We start from the raw sequence: 22,243 nt of genomic DNA, 5'->3' as shown, positions 1-22,243 counted from the left end.
CTTCTATTGCTCTCCACCTTATTTTTTCAGGCAAGGTCTTTCATTGAACCTGGATTTGGCTAGGCTGCCTGGCCATGAAATTCAAGGATTCTCCTTGACCTTTTAAATCTAAGAAACAAATGATGTCAAATAATTTATGTGTGATGTCAAATAATTTATGTCAAATAATTCAGTGTGAGTGAGGGACAGCTGATCTTTAAGGGAGTGACTCTAGATAGGCTAACAAGACCCAGTGGATGAACTTACTTTAAGGGACATCTGAGTACAGGAACTTGACTCAATAAGCCTTATACAATGCATGAAATCCAGCGGGGGGGAGGGTGTATTGGAAGGTGAGGATGGGGGAGAGTGTGTAAAGATGATTAAGATGTTTTATATGAAATACAAAAATTCAAGCTGAGTATGGTGGTGCACACTTTTAATCCCAGCACTTGGGAGGCAGGTGGATATCTTATGAGTTCAAGGCCAGCTTGGTCATCTACATAGTGAGTTCCAAGCCAGCTGAGGCTACAAGGAGACCCTGTCTCAAAAAAGGCAGAAAGAAAAGGGAAGGACGGAAGGAAGGACAGAAGGAAGGAAGGACCAATCAACCAACCAAGCAAACATACAACAGATGGATGGATGGATGGATGAAAGAAAGAAAGAAAGAAAGGAAGGAAGGAAGGAAGGAAGGAAGGAAAGAGACAGAGAGAAAGAGGTGAGAGAGAAAGAGGAGAGAAAGAGAAAGAGAGAAAGAGAAAAAAGAAATACAAAATTTCAAGAAAAAGTATAGAAAAAAATAATTGAGGAAAAAAGTAAATTTTCAAGTACTGAGCCTTAAATCCATAGAACTATAAAATCTGTATTCCATTAAGCATTTATGCCATGCTAACGGTGTTGTATTTTGAGGCCCCTTTATATCCTGTTTCCTCAGCAGAACCACTCTCTTCCTTCCCACCCTACCCAATGGCTTCCTATAACTTCTTTCTGTGGCTTTTCCCACCCATCCTCAGCTTCCATAGCACTGTCTGACCCCACTGGAGCTCTTTATCACTGTATACTAATTACAGACTTAACCTTCTCCCCACCTCCTCCTCCTAAGACCTCATAGAAATTACCCTGTGCTGGCACCTAGAAAATGCTCGATAAATATTTGCAAAGCAAACAGGCAATATGCTCGATAAATAAGGATACAAATAGGAACACCGTCCTATCAAGGTGTAGTAGTGTGCACCTGTAATGACAGCACTTGCAAGCAGGAAGAGTGCCATGAGTCTGAGGTCAACCTAAGCTATAGTGAGATGCTGTCTCAGAAAATCAAAGAGAAAGGAGAAAAGCAAGAGGAGGGAAAAGCGGAAAGAAGGGGAGAGAAGAGAGAAGGGGAGCGGAAGAAAGGAGACGGGAGAGGAGGAGAGGAGAAGAAGAGGGGAGGGAGGAAAGGACAGGACAGGACAAGACAGCAAAGGACAGATTAAAAAGCCTAAATTCAAGACAGCCTGAGAGGGCCTGCCTGAAAGTGCCTGAACTGGCTTCCACCTAGTGTAGGGACTCAGAACTCAGCAGACCACCTGCGAGTGCAAGAATCAGGCCTCTCCTTAGCAAGGGGGCAAATTGTGCACCAAGTACCTGCTACTAGGGGTCCAAACTTTAGAAGGAAGCCTGAGTGTACCTGACTAGAGCCTGTCTTGAGCCTCTGTGGGAGCTCCTGAGTAGCTGATATGAAGCCATTAGTTCTCTCCAAAATAAAATCTGATAGAACCTGAAAGACCAATACTCAATAAGAAAACAACTAAGACACACCAATAATACAAACAGAATCAGACTTCAACTCAAAGGAAGGCTTGAGTTTCACAGCAGAATCACAAACAACAAAAGAAATCTACATGCCAAAATCGGAAGGAAAACTAAAACAGCATGTTGCCACCAAACTCCAACAGTCCAAAGGACAGTTCTCCAAAGAGAACCTTCTAGAGATAACCCAGGACACAGGACATAAAAGAATAATCATAAACATGACCAAGGAATTCAACAAACTTAAAGAACACAAAAACAAACAAATCAAAGAACTAAAAGATAACAGGGATAAACTTTTGACTGAATTCACAAAAGAGAGAGAAATATGGAAGAAAACTCAGGCTGAAATGAAGGAAGTGAAACACTCAATAAGCCAATTTGAAATAACAGGAGAAAATCTCACTGATAGAATGAATGAAATGGAAAACAGAATATCAACACTAGAGGATAAAGTTGAAGAATTGGACTACTCAAGCAAAGATTAAGAAAAAATGTTAAAAATACAGGACTGGAATATGCAGGAGATGGGGAACACCATGAAAAGACCAAATCTATGTATCATAGGCATAGAGAGAGAGGAAGTTCAGGTTAATGGTACTGACCAGATCTTAAAAAGGATTGTAAAAGAGAACTTTCCAAAATTAAGGAAAGACATCCCCATACAATACAAGAAGCTCATAGAACACCAAATAGATAGGACCAGAAAAGAAACTCCCCAGGGCAAATCATAGTAAAAACACTAAATGTACAGAACAAAGAGAGAAAGTTACTGAAAGCTGCAAAAGAAAAACAACTCACATATAAAGGAAAACCCATCAGAATTACAACTGACTTATCAATCCAAACTATAAAAGGCAGAAAAGCCTGGACCAACATATTTCCACTTCTAAATGACCACAGATGCCAAACCAGAATACTTTACCCAGCAAAAATGTCTATTATAGTTGAAGGGGAAAGAAAAATCTTCCACAACACAAATAGACTGAAAGAATACATGTCCACAAAACCTGCCCTTGAAAGAATACTTGCAATGCATAGAACAGAGAAAGGAACAACTATACCCCAGGGGCAACAGAAAGGAACTACATGAAGGTATAATTACGGAAACACAAAATTAGACAAAGAATGCAAACAGTAATCAAAATGATGACAACCAATACATATCTTTCAATAATAACTTTAAACATCAATGAACTGAACTCCCTAGTCAAAAAACACAGGCTAGTTGAATGGATTGAGAAACAAAATCCATCTTTTTTGTTGTCTTCAAGAAACCCATCTCACTTTCAAGGACAAGCACTACCTTAAGGTAAAAGGATGGAAAAAGAGTATTTCAAACAAATGACACTAAAAAACAAGCAGGAGTTGCAATTCTAACATCTGATAAAAACAGACTTCAAACTAAAACTAATCAGAAGAGATAAAGAGGGTCACTTCATTCTGATCAAAGGAAAAATTGACCAAGAAGATATTACAATTATGAACATATATGCTCCAAACTCTGGTGCACCCAATTCATAAAAACAACACTACAGGATTAACCCCAACTCAGTAATAGTAGGGGATATCAATACCACATTGTATCCATTAGACAGGCCAACTGGACAAAGAATAAACAGAATCATCTGAATTAAATGAAACAATACATCAAATGGACCTAACAGACATCTTTCAAATATTCCACCCCAAGCACCAAAGAATATACTTTCTATTCAGCATCCCATGGAGCTTTCTCAAAAACTGACCACATACTGGGGCACAAAATAAACCTCAAAAAATACAAAAAAAAAAATGGAAATAATTCCATGCATTCTATCAGACCACAATGGAACAAAGCTTAAAATCAACACTGGAAGAAGCCCTAGTCATTACATGAACTCATGGAGATTAAACAACACACTCCTGAACGATGAGTGGGTCAGAGGAAAAATTAAGAAAGAAATAAAGGTATTCTTAGAATTCAACAAAAATGACAATACAACACAACAAAACTGCTGGGACACTTTAAAGGCAGTCTTAAGAGGGAACTTATAGCTATAAGTGCCTACATTTAAAAAAATCAGAAACAGGGCCGGGTGTGGTGGCACACGCCTTTAATCCCAGCACTTGGGAGGCAGAGGCAGGTGGGTCTCTGTGAGTTCAAGGCCAGCCTGGTCTACATAGTGAGTTCCAGGACAGCTGGGGCTACAGGGAGACCCTGTCTCAAAAAGACCATTAAAAAAAAAAAATCAGAAACAGCACAAATGAAATAAATGATTTAACACTGCAACTCAAGACTCTGGAAAGGTAAGAACAAATGAAATCCAAAACCAGCAGACTAGAAGAAATAACAAATTTTAGAGTGAACACAATGAAATAGAAACAAAGAAAATACAAGGAATCGATGAATCAAAGACCTGGTTTGTTGAAAAGCTAAACAGGATAGACAGACCCTTAGCCCAGTTAACGAAAAGAGCAAGGAACTCCAAATCAACAAAATCAGAGATGATGGGAGAAACATCACAACTGACACCAAAAAGATCCAGAACATTATAAGGGAATACTTTAAAAACCTATACTCTATTAAATTTGAAAACCTAACCTAAATGGATGGGTATCTAAAATCATGGGACCCACCAAAGTTAAACCAAGAAGAGCTCAACAGTTTAAACAGACCCATGACATATAAGGAAACTGAAACAATAAAATAAAATCTCCCAACTAAAAAAGGCCCAAGCCCAGATGGGTTTACAACAGAATTCTACCAGGCATTTAAAGACCTCCAACCAATATTATTTAAATTATTCAAAATGACAGAAAAAGGGAGAACTCAAAAATCCCTTCTATGAAGCCAGTATAACCAAGACACAATCAAAAAACTATAGACCCATATCCTCAATGAACATAGATGCCAAAATTCTCAACAAAATAATTTCAAAGTGCATACAGATGTACATCAAAAAGATCATTCACCATGATCAAGTAGGCTTTATTCTAGAGATGCAGGGATGGTTCAATATACCTAACTCAATAAACGTCATCAATCATATAAATGGACCCAAAGACAAAAACCACATCATCATCTCAATAGATGCGGAAAATGCTTTCAACAAAATTCAGCATGCATTATGATAAAAGTTCTAAAGGGAATTGGACTGGAGGGAAAATACTTCAATATAATTAATGCGATATACAACAAACCCACAGCCAGCATCATTCTAAATGGAAAAAAGCTGGAAGAATTCCCATTAAAATCCAGAACCAAAATCAGGAACCAGACAAGGATGTCAACTATCTCCACTCCTTTTCAATATAGTGCTTGAAACTCTTGCTAGACCAGTAAGACAGGAGAAGGAAATTAAAGGAGTACTAATTGGAAAAGAGGTCAAATTATCACTTTGTGCAAATGATATGGTACTATACCTAGGAGATCCCAACAATTCCACCAGAAAACTCCTAGAACTGATCATCACTTTCAGTAAAGTGGCAGTTTAAAAAATTAATCTACAAAAATCAGTAGCCTTTCTAAATACCAATAACAAGCAACTGAAGAGTTCAGGGAAACCCTCCCATTCACAATAGCCACCAAAAAACAAAAAAAAAAAAAAAAAAAAACAAAAAAATCTTAGAAGAAACCTAACCAAAGACGTCAAAGATCTTTACAACAAAAATTTTAAATCTTTAAAGAAAGAGATTGAGGACGACCCCAGAAGATGGATGGACCTCTCATGTTCATATATTAGAAGAATTGATGGGTTGGAAGAATTGATATTGTGAAAATGACCAAAAGCAATATATAGATTCAATGCAATCCCAATCAAAATCCCCATGACATACTTCACAGCATTAGAAAACCATCCTTAAATTCATATGGAAGCACAAAAAGACCTGGATAGCCAAAGCAACCCTGAGCACAAAGAGCAATGCTGGGGGACTACTATACCAGATCTCAAAGAATACTACAGAGCTATAGTCATAAAAACAGCATGGTACTGTCACAAAAACAGACACATAGATCAATGGAACATCAATGAAGACCCAAATCCAAGTACACGCAATTTCAGCCACCTGATATTTGACAAAGGTGCCAAGAAGACACAATGAAGGAAACACAGCATCTTCAACAAATGGTTCTGGCAACACTGGATTTCCACCTGTAGAAGAATGAAACTAGATCCTTATCTTTCACTTTGCACAAAAGTCAACTCCAAATGGATCAAAGACCTCAAATGTAAAACTTGAAACTCTGAAATTATTAGAAGAAAACACTGGCAGTAACCTGTAAGATAATAGGTGTAGGAAAGGACTTTCTAAATCACACACCAGTTGCTCAGTAATTAAGGTCAACAATCAACAAGTGGGACCTCATTAAATTAAAAAGCCTCTATACAGTAACAGGAACAATCAGGAAAGTGAAGAGAAAACTCACAGAGTCGGAAAAAATCTTCACCAGTGACACATCTGACAGAGTTTTAACATCCAGAATATATAAAGAACTCAAAAATCAAAGAACCAAGAAAACAAATGACCCAATTAAAAGATGAGCTAAAGATCTAAATAGAGAGTTCTCAAAGGATGAAATAAAGATGGCTAAGAAACATCTTAAGAAGTGTTCACCATCGTTAGTAATTAGGGAAATGCAAATTAAAACTATCTTAAGATTTCACCTTACCCCAGTCAGACTGGTTAAAATCAAAAGAACAAAGGATACCAAATGCTGGCGAGGATGTGGAGAAAGGGGAACGCTCATTCACTTCTGACAAGATTGCAAACTCATACAACTTCTATATAAAGTAGTGTGGAGAACTCAAAAAAATAAAAATGAACCTACCATATGACCCAGTTATACCACTCCTTGGTATATGCCCAAAGGATTCATCCTATTGCAGAGACACCTGTACAACCATGTTTGCTGCTGCTCTTTTCTTTTCACAATAGCTAAGAGATGGAAGCAACCTAGTGCCCCTCAACTGACGAGTGGTTAACGAAAATGTAGTACATTTACACAATGGAGTTCTACTGAACAGTAAAGAAGACGAAATAAAAAAAATTGCAGGTAAATGGATGGATCTAGAATTTGTTATACTAACTGAAGTAACACAGGCTCAGAAAAATAAAAGATGCATGTTTTCCCTCATTTGTGGATCCTAATACCAAATCCTATGAGTACATACCCTGATGTTACTAGAGGAACCAGGAATATGGAAGGGAACCAAGGAGGTAAAGGGAAAGAAGGAACTTGAGAGAGAATAGTACGCGAAAGGCATTACTACGGAAGAAACATGCAAAAGGGGGGTAAAGGAGAAGGGGAAAGGAGGGCTATACAAAGAATTATGGGAACAAAGGGAAAAAAAATTCTCCTGATATGCAGATTAAAAAACAAAAAGCCTTAAGCACAAAAGGAACTCTATGGAGATGGAAGAAAGCCCTACCACTCCTTCCAGAGCCATATGGCTGTTAAATGAAAATCCCAGTGCCAGATGTGGGTTGCCCCCACCATGAACTGTTGGTCAGAGGGGGCCTAGAGGTCCCCAAAACAATAAAGGTCATTGCCAATAGTGTTGGTTGTACACCGGAAATGGACGGTAAAACCTCATTGCTGAAGACACCTCATAATGTGAGCGTGGGAGAGGGAGAAATCAGGCTTGGACTAAGCTGGAAACTCCCTGCCACTGGATGGGTGACTTTCATGGTGTCAGAACGCAATGTACAGATGGCAGGGGGAGAATTGTACCCTATAATTCTGCTCAGTGACGGACCCCACATGCTGTACTATCAACATACCAAACAAGATGTTCCAGTTGGTGCAATAGTAGAGTGTCTAGTATATGTACAACTAGTAAATTTTTGATGGGACACAATGCCTGCTCCTAGGGGTGGAACACAGATCTGGTACTGTAGACCAGTTCAACCCCTTGTGGCAGGGAGGATATAGGCCCCAGCGGGGAATCCACTGTAATTATTTTGTTAGATGGATGTGATGCACCTGCTAAAGTACCATTCAAGCATTTGTGTTTACGCCCATAGGTTAAATTATAATAGCCTCTCTTTGGACTAAAAAAAAGCCTAAATTCACTGACAGTACATAGGGTAAAACAACGTATGGTTAAAAAAAGAATTTTTTTTTAAAGGGACCTAATAGAGGGTGAACAGGGTATTAGGTGTAAACAGCAGCTGGGATGGAGATGAGGTTAATCAAAAGTGATATTTAAAAGCTATGAGAAAAGAGTGGGGACAGCTTAGAACAGCCATACAAATGAGGTAGGGAATTAAAGTCAAAGTTCCCATGTTAAGCATTAGTCAACAGGAAATGCCTCTTTCTATAGAAAGGAAATTAGGAAACCAACTGGAAAGAAAGTAACAAATCCTACCTGGGTCATTATGAATGTGAAATACCAGAAGTAACACACTTCTCAGTGGGATATACAAGTCCAGAACCCAGAAAAGGACTCAAGAGGCATCAGTACAGAAGTCAAATCTAGAGAGAACTCAGGAAGGTGTAAACAGTAATAGAACTTTGGATACCAGCATATAAGATACATGTATAAGATAAAATGCCAGAAATTACCAGAAAGACAGAAGAGGGATAAAAATTCTTAGAAAAGAATTATCCCAGAGGTCAAGGTCGGAAAGAATGGTCAACAGGCACAAATTGCCACTGAGAAGTCTATCAGCAACAGCAATTTAAAGCCAGGTGTGGTAGCACCTACCTGTAATCCCAGTACTTTGGAAACAGAACCAAGAGCAAGAGTTCAAAGCTAGACCAGGATATAAAACACACCCCCTTATCTCTAGCCCCTTAAAACGCAATTTAAAATAGTATCTAGGGGCAAAAGACAGATTGCTTTTGGATCTGGAATGAATCTGTAGAGACCTTTATTTAAAGAAGCATACTCTTCTAAGGTTTTTTTAAATTTTTACTTTATGTGTTTTGTCTCCATGTATGTAAGTGCACCATGTGGGTGTATGGTGTCCCCTGAGATCAGAAGATGGTACTGGGTCCCCTGGAAATGGAGTTACAGAGGGTTGTAAGTTGCCATATGCATGCTAGGAACTGAAGAGCAGCATGTGCTCTTAACTTGAGTCATCTCTCCAGCTCCAAATACACAGACTTTTTACAAGAAACTTGAAGGTAAAAGGAACAAGACAGTACAGTTTTTACTCTGACAGAAGAGACTTAGGCATGCAAAAAGCGAAGAAGTAAAGGAGAGAAAACCGGCCCAAAAGACTAGGGAATATTCTTGCTGGAACAAGTCCTTGAGGCAGACAAGAGGAAGATTCTCCACATAGACTGGCCTCTGACATTTCTCTTAGTGCCTTCTAGAAGATAGCAAGGGGGTTGAAGTAAGAATGAGAGGAATATAAACTGAGCTTATGTAGATGGATACACTGGATTCTCTCTATGAAGACGCAAATGAGATTGTGTACTGGAAAACCCAAGGGGTTGAAGGAGACTGCAGAGACACAACCTCAAACAGATGACAAAGTTCAGAAATTTGTGAATGGAACCCTACCACATGGCTGAGTGACCTCTAAGATAAAAAATAGTCCTATACAAGAGCAGGAAGAATTACTTGCTTTAACTTTCAAACTAAGGATTTTCCAACAGAATGCAGGAGTACAAGAATAATGGAAGACAACTCATAAAACCTTGTAATTAGAACTGCATTAGAGGGCTGGTGAGATGACTCATTGGGTAAAAGTACTTGCTGTCAAGCATGTAGGATCCACATGGTACAAGGAGAGAACTAGACTCCCACAAGTTATTCTCTGACCTCCACATGCATGCATACACTAAAAAAAAACTAAGAAAAAAAAAAAAAAACTAAGAAAAAAAAAAGCATTAGCATCAGAATCATGAAAATCTCCAAGCTATATACAGTGAGACCTTGTCTCAAAAAGAAAATGAGTAAACAAGAAAATGGTGAAAGGGGATCTAAAACGCTATTATCAGATATTTAAAGCCACCCTAAATAATACTTGAAAACTATGGATGTACAGCATTGCACTCAAAGTATAAACATATTATATTCCTAAGAGTTGTTCTTATTGTAGATTATAAAAAACTCTGGAGTTAAATGCTTCACTGTAGCCAAAGACTAAGAAAAACAACCTATACTTTATTAAACTGAAATAATTACAAACCAATACACAGAAGAAGTTCTCCAGGTCAACTGTACTTCATGAAACACAGGTCTGATAATACTTCTATACATATGGACTCTACCTGCTCTGCACAAAAGGTAAACACACAGGAGTCAACAGCAAAATCTTTCACAATCTACTTCATGCTTTCCATTACCTGATTTGTTGTCTGCTGCTTTACTAGATGGTTTACTGGTAATATTACAAATTTCTCAGGATTCTCCAAAATACTAAGTATACACAATGAATGCTAAACTACACACTTTTTTTTTTTTAACACAGGCTCTTGCTATGTAACCAAGCTAGCCTGAAACTCAAGATCCTCCTGCCTCAGCCTCCCTAGTACTAGGATTTAACAGGACTGTGTCACCATGTCCAGCTTTAGACTTACAATCTTGAACTCATATGCAATGCCTTTGATTTAAAAGAAAGTCACTCATTAGGGCTCGAGAGATGGCTCAGTGAGTAATTTGCTTGCCATGAAAGCATAGGGCTTAAGTTCAGATCCCTAGCACCCATCTAAAAAAAATTTTTTTTTTAAAGCTGAATGTGTTGGGGCTGGAGAGATGGCTCAGTGGTCAAGAACACTGACTGTTCTTGCAGAAGACCTGGGTTCAAATCTTGATTCCCAGCACCACAAAAATAAATAAATGAATGAATGAATAAATAAATAAATAAATAAATAAATAAATAAATAAATAAATAAAAGCTGAATGTGGGAGCACATGCCTGTAATTCCAGCACTGGGAGGATTCTTGGAGCTTGCTGGTCAACTAGTCTAACCAATCATTGAGATTCAGGTTCAGTAAGAGACCTTGTCTCAAAAAATAAGGTAGAGTGTTAGATAAAGACAACCAATATTGAGCTCTGGCCTCCAAACACATACATATGGGTATACACTAACACACACACGCACACATACATAAGCATGAGTACACTACACACATACACACACACACACACAAAATAAATTACTCTATTAGTAAATAAGTCTTGCAGTCTGCTATCACTATCTCAATTTCAAGAATTTTAAAGTTCTGGGCTGGCAGGACAACTCAGTGGGTAAAGGCACTTGCTGCCAAGCCTGATGAGCTGAGTTCCATCTCCAAGACCCACATGGTGAAGAGAACCATTGTTCGTAATTGTTCTCTGCCTTCCACACACATGCTCCCCACCCCAACATAAAATAAATATATAAAAAGAAAAGAAGTTTAGGGGCTGGAGAGATGGCTCATCAGTTAAGAGCGCTGGCTGCTCTTGCAGAGGACCTGGGTCCAGTTCCCAGCACCCACATGGTGACTAACAACCATCTGTAACTCCAATTCCAGGAGAATCTGACACCCTATTATCTTTATGTGTATGAGTGTAATGCCCACGTGTGTCTAAGTGTACCCATGTCATGCAATGCCCGCAGAGGTGAGAAGAGGGCATCAAATCCCCTGGAACTGGAGTTATAGACAGTTGTTAGCCACCATGTAGGTGCTGGGAACCAAACCCAGGTCCTCTGCAAGAGCAACCAGTGCTCTTCACTGCTGACTTCCTCTAGTCCCATAATAAAATATTTCAAAGACGAATTTAAATGGTCATTCATCTGTATTGCAGACTTACTGAAAAATCAGACATAATTATACATATTGTCAAAACTCAAAGAACATTTTCTTTCTAGCATTAAGGTAGCTCAATATGTTTTCGAAATATTTAGCTGAAAACATAGGAAAACTTTCTTATTCCTCTACTGACCACAAGAAAGCAGTACTTCTAAAAATATGTTCTTTTAACTCTAACAAGAGCTATTTTCCAACACTAAAATAAGTAATATTTTACATATTTTACAAAATCACCAAAATTGCCTGGCTCAGGTTTGCTCTATAGTCCATTAAGGAAAAGGAGGCATTCTAACAACATTGTTTTATAGTATTAGGAAAAGAGTAATGCAGCATAATAAAAAAAAAAAAAATTTAAAAAAACAAACACCTGACCAATTATCATCTTGCTGTGTTCCTGGATAAGATACCACCTCTTTACATTATGGCTTCTCATTAAAAACCAAATGAAAATCAATGTAAAGAAATGCAAGATTGGGCTGGAGAAATGGTCAGTGGTCAAGAACACTGACTGTTCTTGCAGGGGACCCGGGTTCAAATCTCAGCACCCACATGGCTGCTAACAACTGTCCATAACTCCATTTCCAGGGGATCCCACAGGCCTCTTCTGTCCTCCTTGGGCACTGCACGACACAGGCGCACTTACCTACATGCAGGCAATACATGCACACACATAAAATAAAAATAAACAAAATATTTTTAAAAATGCAAGATTCACAGCAAGTCTGTTTCCCTTACTGGTAAAGTAAGAATAGAATTCCTGTGATCCAAGATTGCTGCTGGCTCAAAATTCTACAGAAGGAAAAGCATTCAATTCTTTTTTTTCTAAACATTTATCTATACTTTGTAAGTCAACCATAAAAGAAAATACCAAATTTTTTTTTCTTTTTTTTTTTTTAGTTTTCTTCCATTGCCAACAGTTACAAAGCACTTTGAACCAAAACAGCATTCTGCAGATCTAAATGCCACACTAAAGGGAACAGTGCTAATACAAACTGTTTCTTTACCTGCTCCTTAATGTAACTAAAAGTTATAGACTTTGGACTTGAATTTATAGTTATGTACGGAGCTTCCGATCTGTTGGGAACTATGGCTTTCCTGTCAAAGGGAGAGAATCAGAAGGAGCAGCCTTCGTGTCTAGAGATCCAGCTGCAGTTGAATGAATCCTGTCCTGTTCCAGCTGGGACAAGCAAAAGGGTTAGTTGTTACTGGTCTGATTCAACTGCTTGGATCCTTTGTGAAATGACTCCATACCTGAGTAGCTGACTGGTAAAAAACAAAGCTCTTAATAATTCCTGTATGTACAACATGTATTTGTTTTCTGAAAGCACTTAAATTGGAAAATGAAAAGAAATACTCTCCAGTTCAGTAGAACAAAGACTGCCGACTCTATTTTAACCAGTAAATTTGACACCCAGATCCAATCTTTTCACATGGCTAAGAATCATGGCAATGTATAAGTGTATGTTCTACACATTTTAAAGAGAAAAAAAAAAATCTAGATGTCAAGAGGATTCTTATACCCTTAATAAGCCTAGAACTTTCCCTCAGGTCCCTTGAACAGCTCCTTATTAAACATCTACTCCCCAAAGTACTCCAGAAGTATAATGTTTAAAAAAAAAAAAAAGTATCATCCTACAGCCCTGGATAAACTCAATAAAAATAGGCATCAAGAACAGCAAGAAATCTGATGGATCTTGCATTTCTTTACATTCATTTTCATTCCTTTTTTTAAATGAGAAGCCATAATAAAAACTTGCAAAATTAAATGCTAGTAAATAGCTATTCTATAATACTATAAATCTATAAAATATAACCCTGTAGGATTCCCCCTGTAGGGGACTGTAATAAAACAGTACACATGAAAGCAAAAGTGACCCAACAAATTTTAGCTATTGGCAGGTTTCTATGAACAAGTGTTCACATTCTTTTATATATAGGTAAGGGCAAACAAGGCTGAAGGGAGCCAAAATCCTCTAGATCTTTATTTCTACAGCAATTTGTGGGATGAGTCTTCAATAATTTCTTCCCTTACGTTATCAGTGTATTGAAAGGTAGCTAAAAAAGAGTAAGTGAGGGCTGGAGAGATGGCTTAGCAGTTAAGAGCACTGACTACTCTTGCAGAGGACCTGGGTTCAAATCCCCAAACCCACATGGCAGCTAATAACCATCCATAACCCCAGTTTCAGGGGATCGGACGCCCTCTTCTGACCTCCACAGGCACTGCACAACATGGTGCACTTACATACATGCAGGCAATACACTCATACACATAAAATAAAAATATAAAAATATTTATAAAGAAAATTACTTTGCTGTCAGAGCCTCATTTAACTCTACAAATTTAAAATACAAATCTCAGTAAAGCTAGATAATTTGGATTCTACTAAGAGATTACTATATTAAGATACAGGTTATTATAGAAAGCAGGAGATTTGGGGCTGGAGACACTGTTGGGGCTGGAGAGATGGCTCAATAGTTAAGAGCACTAGCCAGCTGCTCTTGCAGAGGACCTGGGTTCAGTTCCCAACTCCCACATGACAGCTAACAGTCATCTGTAACTCCAGTTCCAGGGTATCTGATACCCTCTTCTGACCTCCATGGGCATTTCAGGACACAGGTGTTTTTATATGCAATACAGGCAATACACTCATACACATAAAATAAAAATAGTAAATAAAATATTGAAAAAAAAAAAGAAAGCAGGAGATTTATCACTTCATCTTTCTACTTCAGGTTACTTACCTAGCTGTGTAATAAACTCAACAATACCTTCTCTTCTTTTCCAACAGAATCTTCCAGTAAATTATAATTTTGTTCAAAAGTATGCCACAGAAAACTACTGTAATGATTTGGATGATGACCAAAAAGACTTGTAATGTAAAACATAAACCATATATTCAAGTAAATTATTCTGAGTATGTACAATTCCAAGTATGTAAAATTCACAGATTTGAAAGGAAAGTGAAAATTACTCCTGAAACAAATCCTTCCAAGGCCACTATTTAAAGATAATTTTTTTAATTGACTACCACAATCTCAAGGAGTATTAAGCTTAACCCAAGAAATAGCTAATTATATCTAAAAGACAAATAATATTATGAAAAAACAGTTAATGTGCTTTTAGCTGTAGTTCATAAACTAAAAAAGGGTTTCCCCCAAGTATATTTCCTACCTCTACACTGTCTGCCTTAATCTCCCACAGTAGCTAACGCACAAGTTCTTCTACCTTAACTCATTTACGTAGGGATTCAAACGTGTGCTGAATAAATGACTTAAGTGAAAGAAATGAATAAATCCTCTTATAGTAATATCTTCATTTCAAGAAGAAGAAAGAGATTTATAAGGAGGAAGTTACAATTTAAGCCAATTACATACTATCCTCTTTACCTACAGCCCACAGTTCAGGGATGCATTCTCTTCCAAATAAGTACTCTATTACAATGCCCAAATTGAAAATAAAGAAAACTTTAATGACAATTGAAATGAAAATAAGCACAAAAATTATCCTTAAGAAAAAAGTAAAATGTCGTTTAGATGTAATTTTGTTTGTTAATGGATCTTAGGTATACAAAGCTAACTTATTGATTACCTTTGGTTCTAATATAGACTTATTAATGGTCCAAAGTCAGTTTTAAAAATTTGTTTCATGTTAGTAAAAGAGAATGTGGGACACAAACCATAAAGGTGGGGAAATGTATCCTCTTACAATTAGAGAAGTGTGCTATGAAGCTGTGAAATTAGCACCATGGGCCATTCACAACTCTGGACTTGAGTGCAGTGATAAGCATTATATAATTCCCAAGAAGTGACTGGTATAGTTGCTACAAAGACTGGAAGCAGGGGGTTCAAATTCCAGTATGATTTAGGGAAGTTACTCAATCCTTTTTTATGCCCTTAATTTTTTCATGTATGAAACATTACTATCTACTTTATTGCTGGGACATGGCTGTATGTTGTAAAGATTAAATTGGGTAACGTATGTGTACAGCAGCGCCCCCTTATCTACACTCTAAAGTTTCAGTTACTTCAAAGTCCACCATTCCAAAAGTAAATTAAATAGAAATAGTACATATAGATGGTCCTAGATTGAAGATTGCTTCCTGACAAGCCCATGGTAAATCAATGTATTAAACTGACAATGCAATGAATACACCCAAACTACCCAGTATCACAGCTTAGCACAACAATGCTCTTCAGAGTATCAGTTGTTTCCCAGTGTGATTACTAGGCTGACTAGGAATCGGTGCTCTCTGACACTGAACAATATCACAAAGCACACTCTCTACCGAATGTTTGTTGTTTACATGACATTATAAAAGTAGAAAAATCCTAACTCAAATCATGGTATGCTGGGACCATATGTATAGGGATCAGTACTATCTTCAGAATCAGACATCACTAGTGATCTCAGAATATATTCCTCATCGAAACAGAAAAGCTACTATACAGTATTAAACTTGTGCCTGGTACATAGTAAACACCTGTTTAAGTTACACTCACTATCAACTATCATATCCTAAAGTTAGCTAAGGAATTTCCCTTATCACATGGATAAGACTTTTAAATTCATTGTCCCATGGACCCACCTCACTACTTACAATGTTAAAATAACACACTAAATTTCAAATAACTTCATGATGTTACCTAAAAATATTTCTACACAGTTAATCTCCCCTGGTCCCTAAAACAAAAACTACTTGGCTGCTTAAAATAGAACCTAAAATCCCACAGTTCCAGGGGAATCCGAAGCCCTCTTCTGACCTCCGCAGCACTGCACGACATGGGTGCACTCACATACATGCAGGCAATATACACATAAAATAAAAATAATATTTTTTAAATGTAGAGTTAATGAGGTAACTCAGTGATAAAAATCATGCTCATGCTTATAAAAATAAGCTCCTGCATGAAATTTTGCCTTTTAATTCCTGGTGAACACACACACACAGTTCAAGCAAAGGAAATTATTACCAAAGCAAGTACCCAGGCATTCTATAAAGAACTTATAATAACCAACACCCAGCAATGTCACTGATCATTTGATAGCAGTAATAATTCAATCATATTTTATTTAGTTTCAGTCAAGTCATCAAGGAAGTTCTTACAGATAAGTGTTCTTAACACTGAAATACAAAACTATCAATTCAGGTCTCCACAAGAAGTAAGGCTACAGATCAGACGTCCCTTTATAACATCATTATCCAGTGCCTAGAATCTGAAATAGTTCAGATTCCAGAGTTCATCAATTTTGGAATATCTGCATAGTTGTCAGCAGTTGAGAGTCCCTAATCTGAAAATCCCAAATCTAAACCCTGGGAGCATTTTGAACTATTACATTTCAGAATATTTATTTGGCGGTCCAAAACTTCAAAACTAGGGACTGGAGAGATGGCTCAGCAGTTAAGAGCACTGGCTGCTCTTGCAGAGGACCCAGGTTTGCTTCTCAGCAACCACAAGGTAGCTAGCAACTGTGTATAACTTCAGTTTTGTCTCCCTCTTCTGACCTCCACAGGCACTATATGACATGGGTACACTTACATGCAGGTAATATACTCATTCACATAAAATAAAAATAATAAAATATTTTTAAAAAAGATTTAGGATCAAAAACATCTCAGATTTTAAGATCATGGATCTAACAGTATGCTTCCAATGACATTCACAAGGCAAAGGGAATCCTGAAATAGATCTCTAAAAATTTCACCAATGAGGGCTGGGAATGTAGCTCAACTGGTAGAGTGCTTGGCTGGCAGATATGAAACCCTGGGTTCAGCTCCCACATAAGCCAGTGGCACATGCCTGTAATCCCAGCACTTGGAAGGTAGAGGCAGGAAGATGAGAAGTTCAAAGTCATCTTCAACTGCATAGAAGCCAGAGTGGGATACACAGGATACTATCTCAAAAAACAAAAAAAGAACATTAAGGAGACTGGAGCAATGGCTCAGTGGTTAAGATCACTTGCTGTTCTTTCAGAGAACCAGAGTTTGGTTCCCAGAAGTCACGTTGCTGACCACTCACAACTGCCTGTTAACTTTAGCTCCAGGGGATCTGACACTTTCTAGCCTCCTCAGGTACCCATGTGCACATGCACATACACATACATGTAACACATACACACTATCTTTTTTAAATTAAAATAATTGACCAACAAAAAGCACTGTTGCCACACATGGTGGTACATGCCTCTAATCCCAATGAAAAGGAGGATAAGACAGGAGGATTGTTACAAGACTGAGACCAACCTGGGCTACATAACAAGACCTTGTCTCAAAAAAGCCAGGAAAGAAAGGAAAAATATATGTGTGTGTGTGTGTGTGTGTGTGTGTGTGTGTGTGTGTGTATGTGTGTAATATACTGTTAATCTCTAATTGTTGAGTAAACAAAAACCTTTAGTTTAGTGGGATGTTAATGTCTACAATGGAGGCTGAAGAAATGGTTCAGTGCTTAACAGCACTTGCTGCTCTTCCAGAGGACCCAAATTCAGTTCCCAGCACTCACTTCTGACAGCTCACAACCACCTGTACCTCCAGCTCCAGAGGATCCAACACCCTCTTCTGGCCTCTGTGAGCACCTGCACACATATGGCATACACAAATACACACATATACACAGATAAAAACACAAAATCCTTTCAAAAAAGTACAATGAATTTAGATCAAATATTAATATTTTCTTAAATACATTCAATGTTAACTTTAAAATCTCCTTCCAGAAGTGCCCTCATTACATACACACTAAGGAGTGCAAACATGATAAAGCAATGTCTCTCCAAATCACAATTCGGAGTATCTAAAATAAACTTACCTTACACTGATGTAAGGTACTACATCAATGTCAAAGAACAGCCACACACACAAGTCTCCTCATCCAATATTCTACTTAAGGGCCAAAATTTACTGTTAAGCTATACCTTCAACTGCATAAAATGACAGCAATAACATACAACAGATCTGCACTAAACACATCTGCACCAAAACTCTCCAGAACAGCATCTATAATTCCAGCATTTCTGGAGACAGAGACAAGAAAGATGATGACAGGTTTGCAGCCAGCCTGAGCTATATGGCAAGACCCTATCTTTAAAAAGAAAATCATAACACATGACAGGAAGCTATACTACAAAACAGCAGAAATAGTAATTGCTAGGTTTGCTAGCTCCTACTATGGGTCATGAAAATCTGTCTCATTCCTGTCTAATGGTTAACGGAAACAAAATGGAAAAGTAAAACGTTCTTAAGAGTGATCCGCTTCTCTCAAATTCAAGTGTTAGCATTTCTAAGCCCATTAAGTTCTTAAGTTCTCATAGCTAGAACTCAAAAAGCCCCAGAAGTAACTTGAACATCTATTTAACTTCCCAGAAGTGTGAATGGGTAGCATTCTTATCTTCCTGTGAACACTGATGCACATGTTTCTTACCTTATCTTTCTCATGTGGAAGCAGTGAGACTGGAGGTAAAGAGGAAAGCGACTCGCAACTCTCTTTCCCGTCAGCACTAGTTGCCTTACTGTTGAGCCGATAGAGAGGTCCAACTTTAAGGAGTCTGCCATGACCAACTGCACGTTTGATAGCCAATCGTAGCTGCTGGTGAAAGCCAGAGGCAGTGCTGCCTCCAAATAAGGCAGACACATCCTTCTGACCTTTCAAAAAGCGTTCAACACTTTTCAAAGTTGAGCCACCAGACTCTGCCAAGCCTTCAAATGCCCGTTTGATCAATTTATTCCAATCCACATTTTGTTTATTATCCAATTTTCCATGGTTTCGAGGTTTAGGAAGTGCTATTCGTCCAGGATTATCAGGATCTTTGTAGGAATTGAGACCTTTGTTTGAGACTTTTAAAATCGTTCCATCTTTAACACTCAACTCCAACTGTTCTAAAACAGTTTTGCGATCCAAACCATGGGATGAAGACACTGCATTGCATATCCTTTCTTCGGACGGTCGCTGTTTCTGCTTCTTCACTTTTTTGATGGCTTCCAAAATCCACTCCGTGTACAGCGGGTTAGCGAGTTTTACCATGGTGAAGGATTCTGTATATCCATAGAGTCGTTATCCCTTATCCTGATGCTGAGCAAGTCTTACACCATAGAAAACAAGATTCTCGGAGGCTGGGAACCAGTTAACCATAGCATACAAGTTTTCTGGCCTGAGTCCTTCCTCCTTTCACAATATGAAATTCTGTCCCACTTTTACCTTAGAAACCAAAGCAACTGGTTATCTTCAAACTTTCCAATAGCAACACACATTGGTCTCTTCATAAAGTAATTCCATACATCTCATTCCCAGCTTCCAAGCAGAAAATGAGCATCTTAAACCTGAAAAGCAATTAAAACAATATCAGTTTTCTATCAAGGCCCATTCTGTAAATAAACTATAAATTAAAATGTCCCAATCTCTTTTAAAAAAACTCCAAAAGCAAAGTGTTTATCAAGCACCCCATGAGTTTTAATAAAGTTCTATTAAACATTCCAAAACAATCAGTGGAAACCACTAGAATTAAAAAAAAAAAAAAAATCAAACTAAAAAAAAGAGGTAAGAGTAACTAAGGTAAGAATGAGATGTTTATGAATCTTAAGCTACAACTAACCAGAGCGCTGGCTATTTTGTCCTCCGCAATCTGTGCTCACCAGTCTATGGACTTCAACTCTTCCTCCACATCTTTCCCCAAGAAACTATTCAGTACTTCAAAAAGTATCTGCATTAGTAGAAAGAATCCTGAAATAAAAGAGTGAATCTTTCACCTTTCAAAAGTTCAGTCATCCGGAACAGTTGAAAAAACAGGCAATCAATAAAATGTACAGAAAACTACTGAGAAAATTTTAATTAAATCATATACTAAAATTATTAAGAAATCATGATTCACATACCACAACTTTAAAGTGAGGATATGACGTTAATGCAAACAAAAACAATGAAAACAGCCTACTGTGAAAGTGCTAAAAATTTTAAAATAATCCAATTTCAAAGTTTCATTAATATGAAGAAGTAAGTAATATGGAAGGAATAACAACTGTCAAACTGCTTATAAACAATGTACAGATAAACTAGAAATGGAAAAGGTCTACAACCATTGGGATCAAATGCACATATTACATACATGTCAAACATACAGTATACAAAAAACATATTAGCCTATTTGTTGGTCTAGAGAGAAATGGATCTGATCTTGTATGTGAATTCAAGATTGTTATCTCAAAGTAAACATTAGTCAGTAGAACAAATACATTGCCTTTCTGGGTCAAAAGCCATCAATATTCCTTCAAGACAAAAGAATCTAGCAATTAACACATTTTGAAATTGTTAAAATAATGACTTCTAAACCTTTACCTCCAAAACTAAGTTTAACTTTACTTAGTGTTTTGTCGGAACGTCTGTTATTCTTGGGAGCGTGTACAATATAGGGAAAGCTAGGGAGAAAAGGGTACCTCAGCAACTACTCTTTTTGGGGGAGAAAAAAGGGTTTATTTGGCTTACAGGTTACCCATCATCAGGGGACACCAAGGCAGAAACCACATGGAGAAGCTGTTAGTTATCAGCTTGCTTCCATCGGTTTGCTCAAGGCTTATACACCTCAGACCCACTTGTCCAGAGATGGTACTGCCCACCATAGTCTGGGCCCTCATACATCAATCAGCAATTAAGAAAATGCCCACAGGCCAGTCTGACAGAGGACATTCCTCAATTGAGGAGTTTCTCTTCCTAGATGTGTCAAGTTGGCCACCCATAAGCCATCCCACTTGCCTTGCATTTCAAACTTCCCTCAACTATTCTTAACGACATTAAAAGCAAAAGGAAAACTGAAACACATTGGGAAAGAGACAGTACTATTAATTCTGATAAGAAAGCAAAGACAACTTGGAGTAAAGTTCATTTTAAATTTAGCTGACTTAAAGGAAGTCCCCTGAAAACGCTTCATTTTTGTTAAGGTGTCAAGAGAACAAATATCAGATTACCCAAGAAAAGTTCATTATTCAGACATGAACGCTAAACTAGAAGAGAAACAAGGGTCTAAGAAGCTGGGAATGTTCCATCAGATTACGCTTTCAGGCTAAAGAATGAATGACAGCCAGTCATTGTCTTTCCGGCCGGAAGTTTCATCCAGGTCTGCAGAAAGCAAGGCGCTGCGGACCCGAGCCTTAACTCTCAGAAAGTACACGAGCGGTCAGAGAGAAAGAGCGAGCGGCTCCGAAGCCCTTCCCGCTGCGTTCCCCACCCCCAAACACATCTTCGCGCTCTCTTTTTAAAGAGCGAGAACTTTAAAAACTTGAAATTGCACAGCCCTGCGGTTTGCCAATGGGCTGCTTCGGCGTCTCCATTCTGTGGAAACACAGCCCGAAGAGTAAGTTAACAATGAAATCACGTGGAGTTGGAGCTCAGTGCGCTCCGTTCCCGGCTCGGCAAACCGCGGCTGGAGGGGCCGCCTCCCCGGCCCAGACCGAGGACGCCCGCTGCGGCCGAGCCTGACAGGTCGGGCGGGTCCGGCCCAAAGCCGCCGAGGTTGACAGGCAGCCCGCCGCCTCCCGCCACGGCCCGGAGCTGACAGCCCACCAGACGCCACACCACACGTGCTGCCTGTTCCGCACCACAACACCCGCAGCCTGTCACCTCCCGCTTCAGCCTGGCCGGGTCTCCGCGCGATCCGCTGGTACGACGGGGAGCGCTGGGCGCGGGGAGCGGCGGGCGGGCTGCGGGCGCGCCCCCGAGGGAGAGCGGGCTCGCCCGCACGACCGACCCCAGGCTCC

General features: G+C 38.6%; 2 protein-coding genes across 6 annotated transcripts in view; one reads left to right on the top strand and one right to left on the bottom strand.

Moving 5' to 3' along the window:
• The window catches only part of Kat6a (lysine acetyltransferase 6A), a 116,691-nt gene that overhangs the window by 94,041 nt on the left and 407 nt on the right, over positions 1-22,243 (bottom strand). For 3 of the 5 annotated variants that reach the window (XM_017802972.2, XM_029555652.1, XM_029555651.1), the window contains exons 2-3: positions 20,089-20,216; positions 18,921-19,816 (exon numbers count right to left, since the gene is read on the bottom strand). In XM_017802972.2, the coding sequence (XP_017658461.1) occupies positions 18,921-19,520 (600 nt within the window). In that variant the 5' untranslated portion in view covers positions 19,521-19,816; positions 20,089-20,216. The remainder of the gene's footprint in view (positions 1-18,920; positions 19,817-20,088; positions 20,217-22,243) is intronic. The other 2 variants (XM_029555650.1, XM_008852295.3) reach the window with 2 other exon arrangements.
• Ap3m2 (adaptor related protein complex 3 subunit mu 2) overlaps positions 21,836-22,243 on the top strand; it is a 117,099-nt gene continuing 116,691 nt past the window's right edge. Inside the window, exon 1 of the mRNA XM_029555654.1 lies at positions 21,836-22,146. The gene's annotated coding sequence lies outside the window, so the exon portion shown is untranslated. The remainder of the gene's footprint in view (positions 22,147-22,243) is intronic.

This window comes from Nannospalax galili, unplaced genomic scaffold (assembly GCF_000622305.1).
Source record: "Nannospalax galili isolate Female #2095 unplaced genomic scaffold, S.galili_v1.0 scaffold366, whole genome shotgun sequence".
Lineage (NCBI taxonomy): Eukaryota > Metazoa > Chordata > Mammalia > Rodentia > Spalacidae > Nannospalax > Nannospalax galili.
This window is presented reverse-complemented; position numbering and strand designations above follow the sequence as displayed.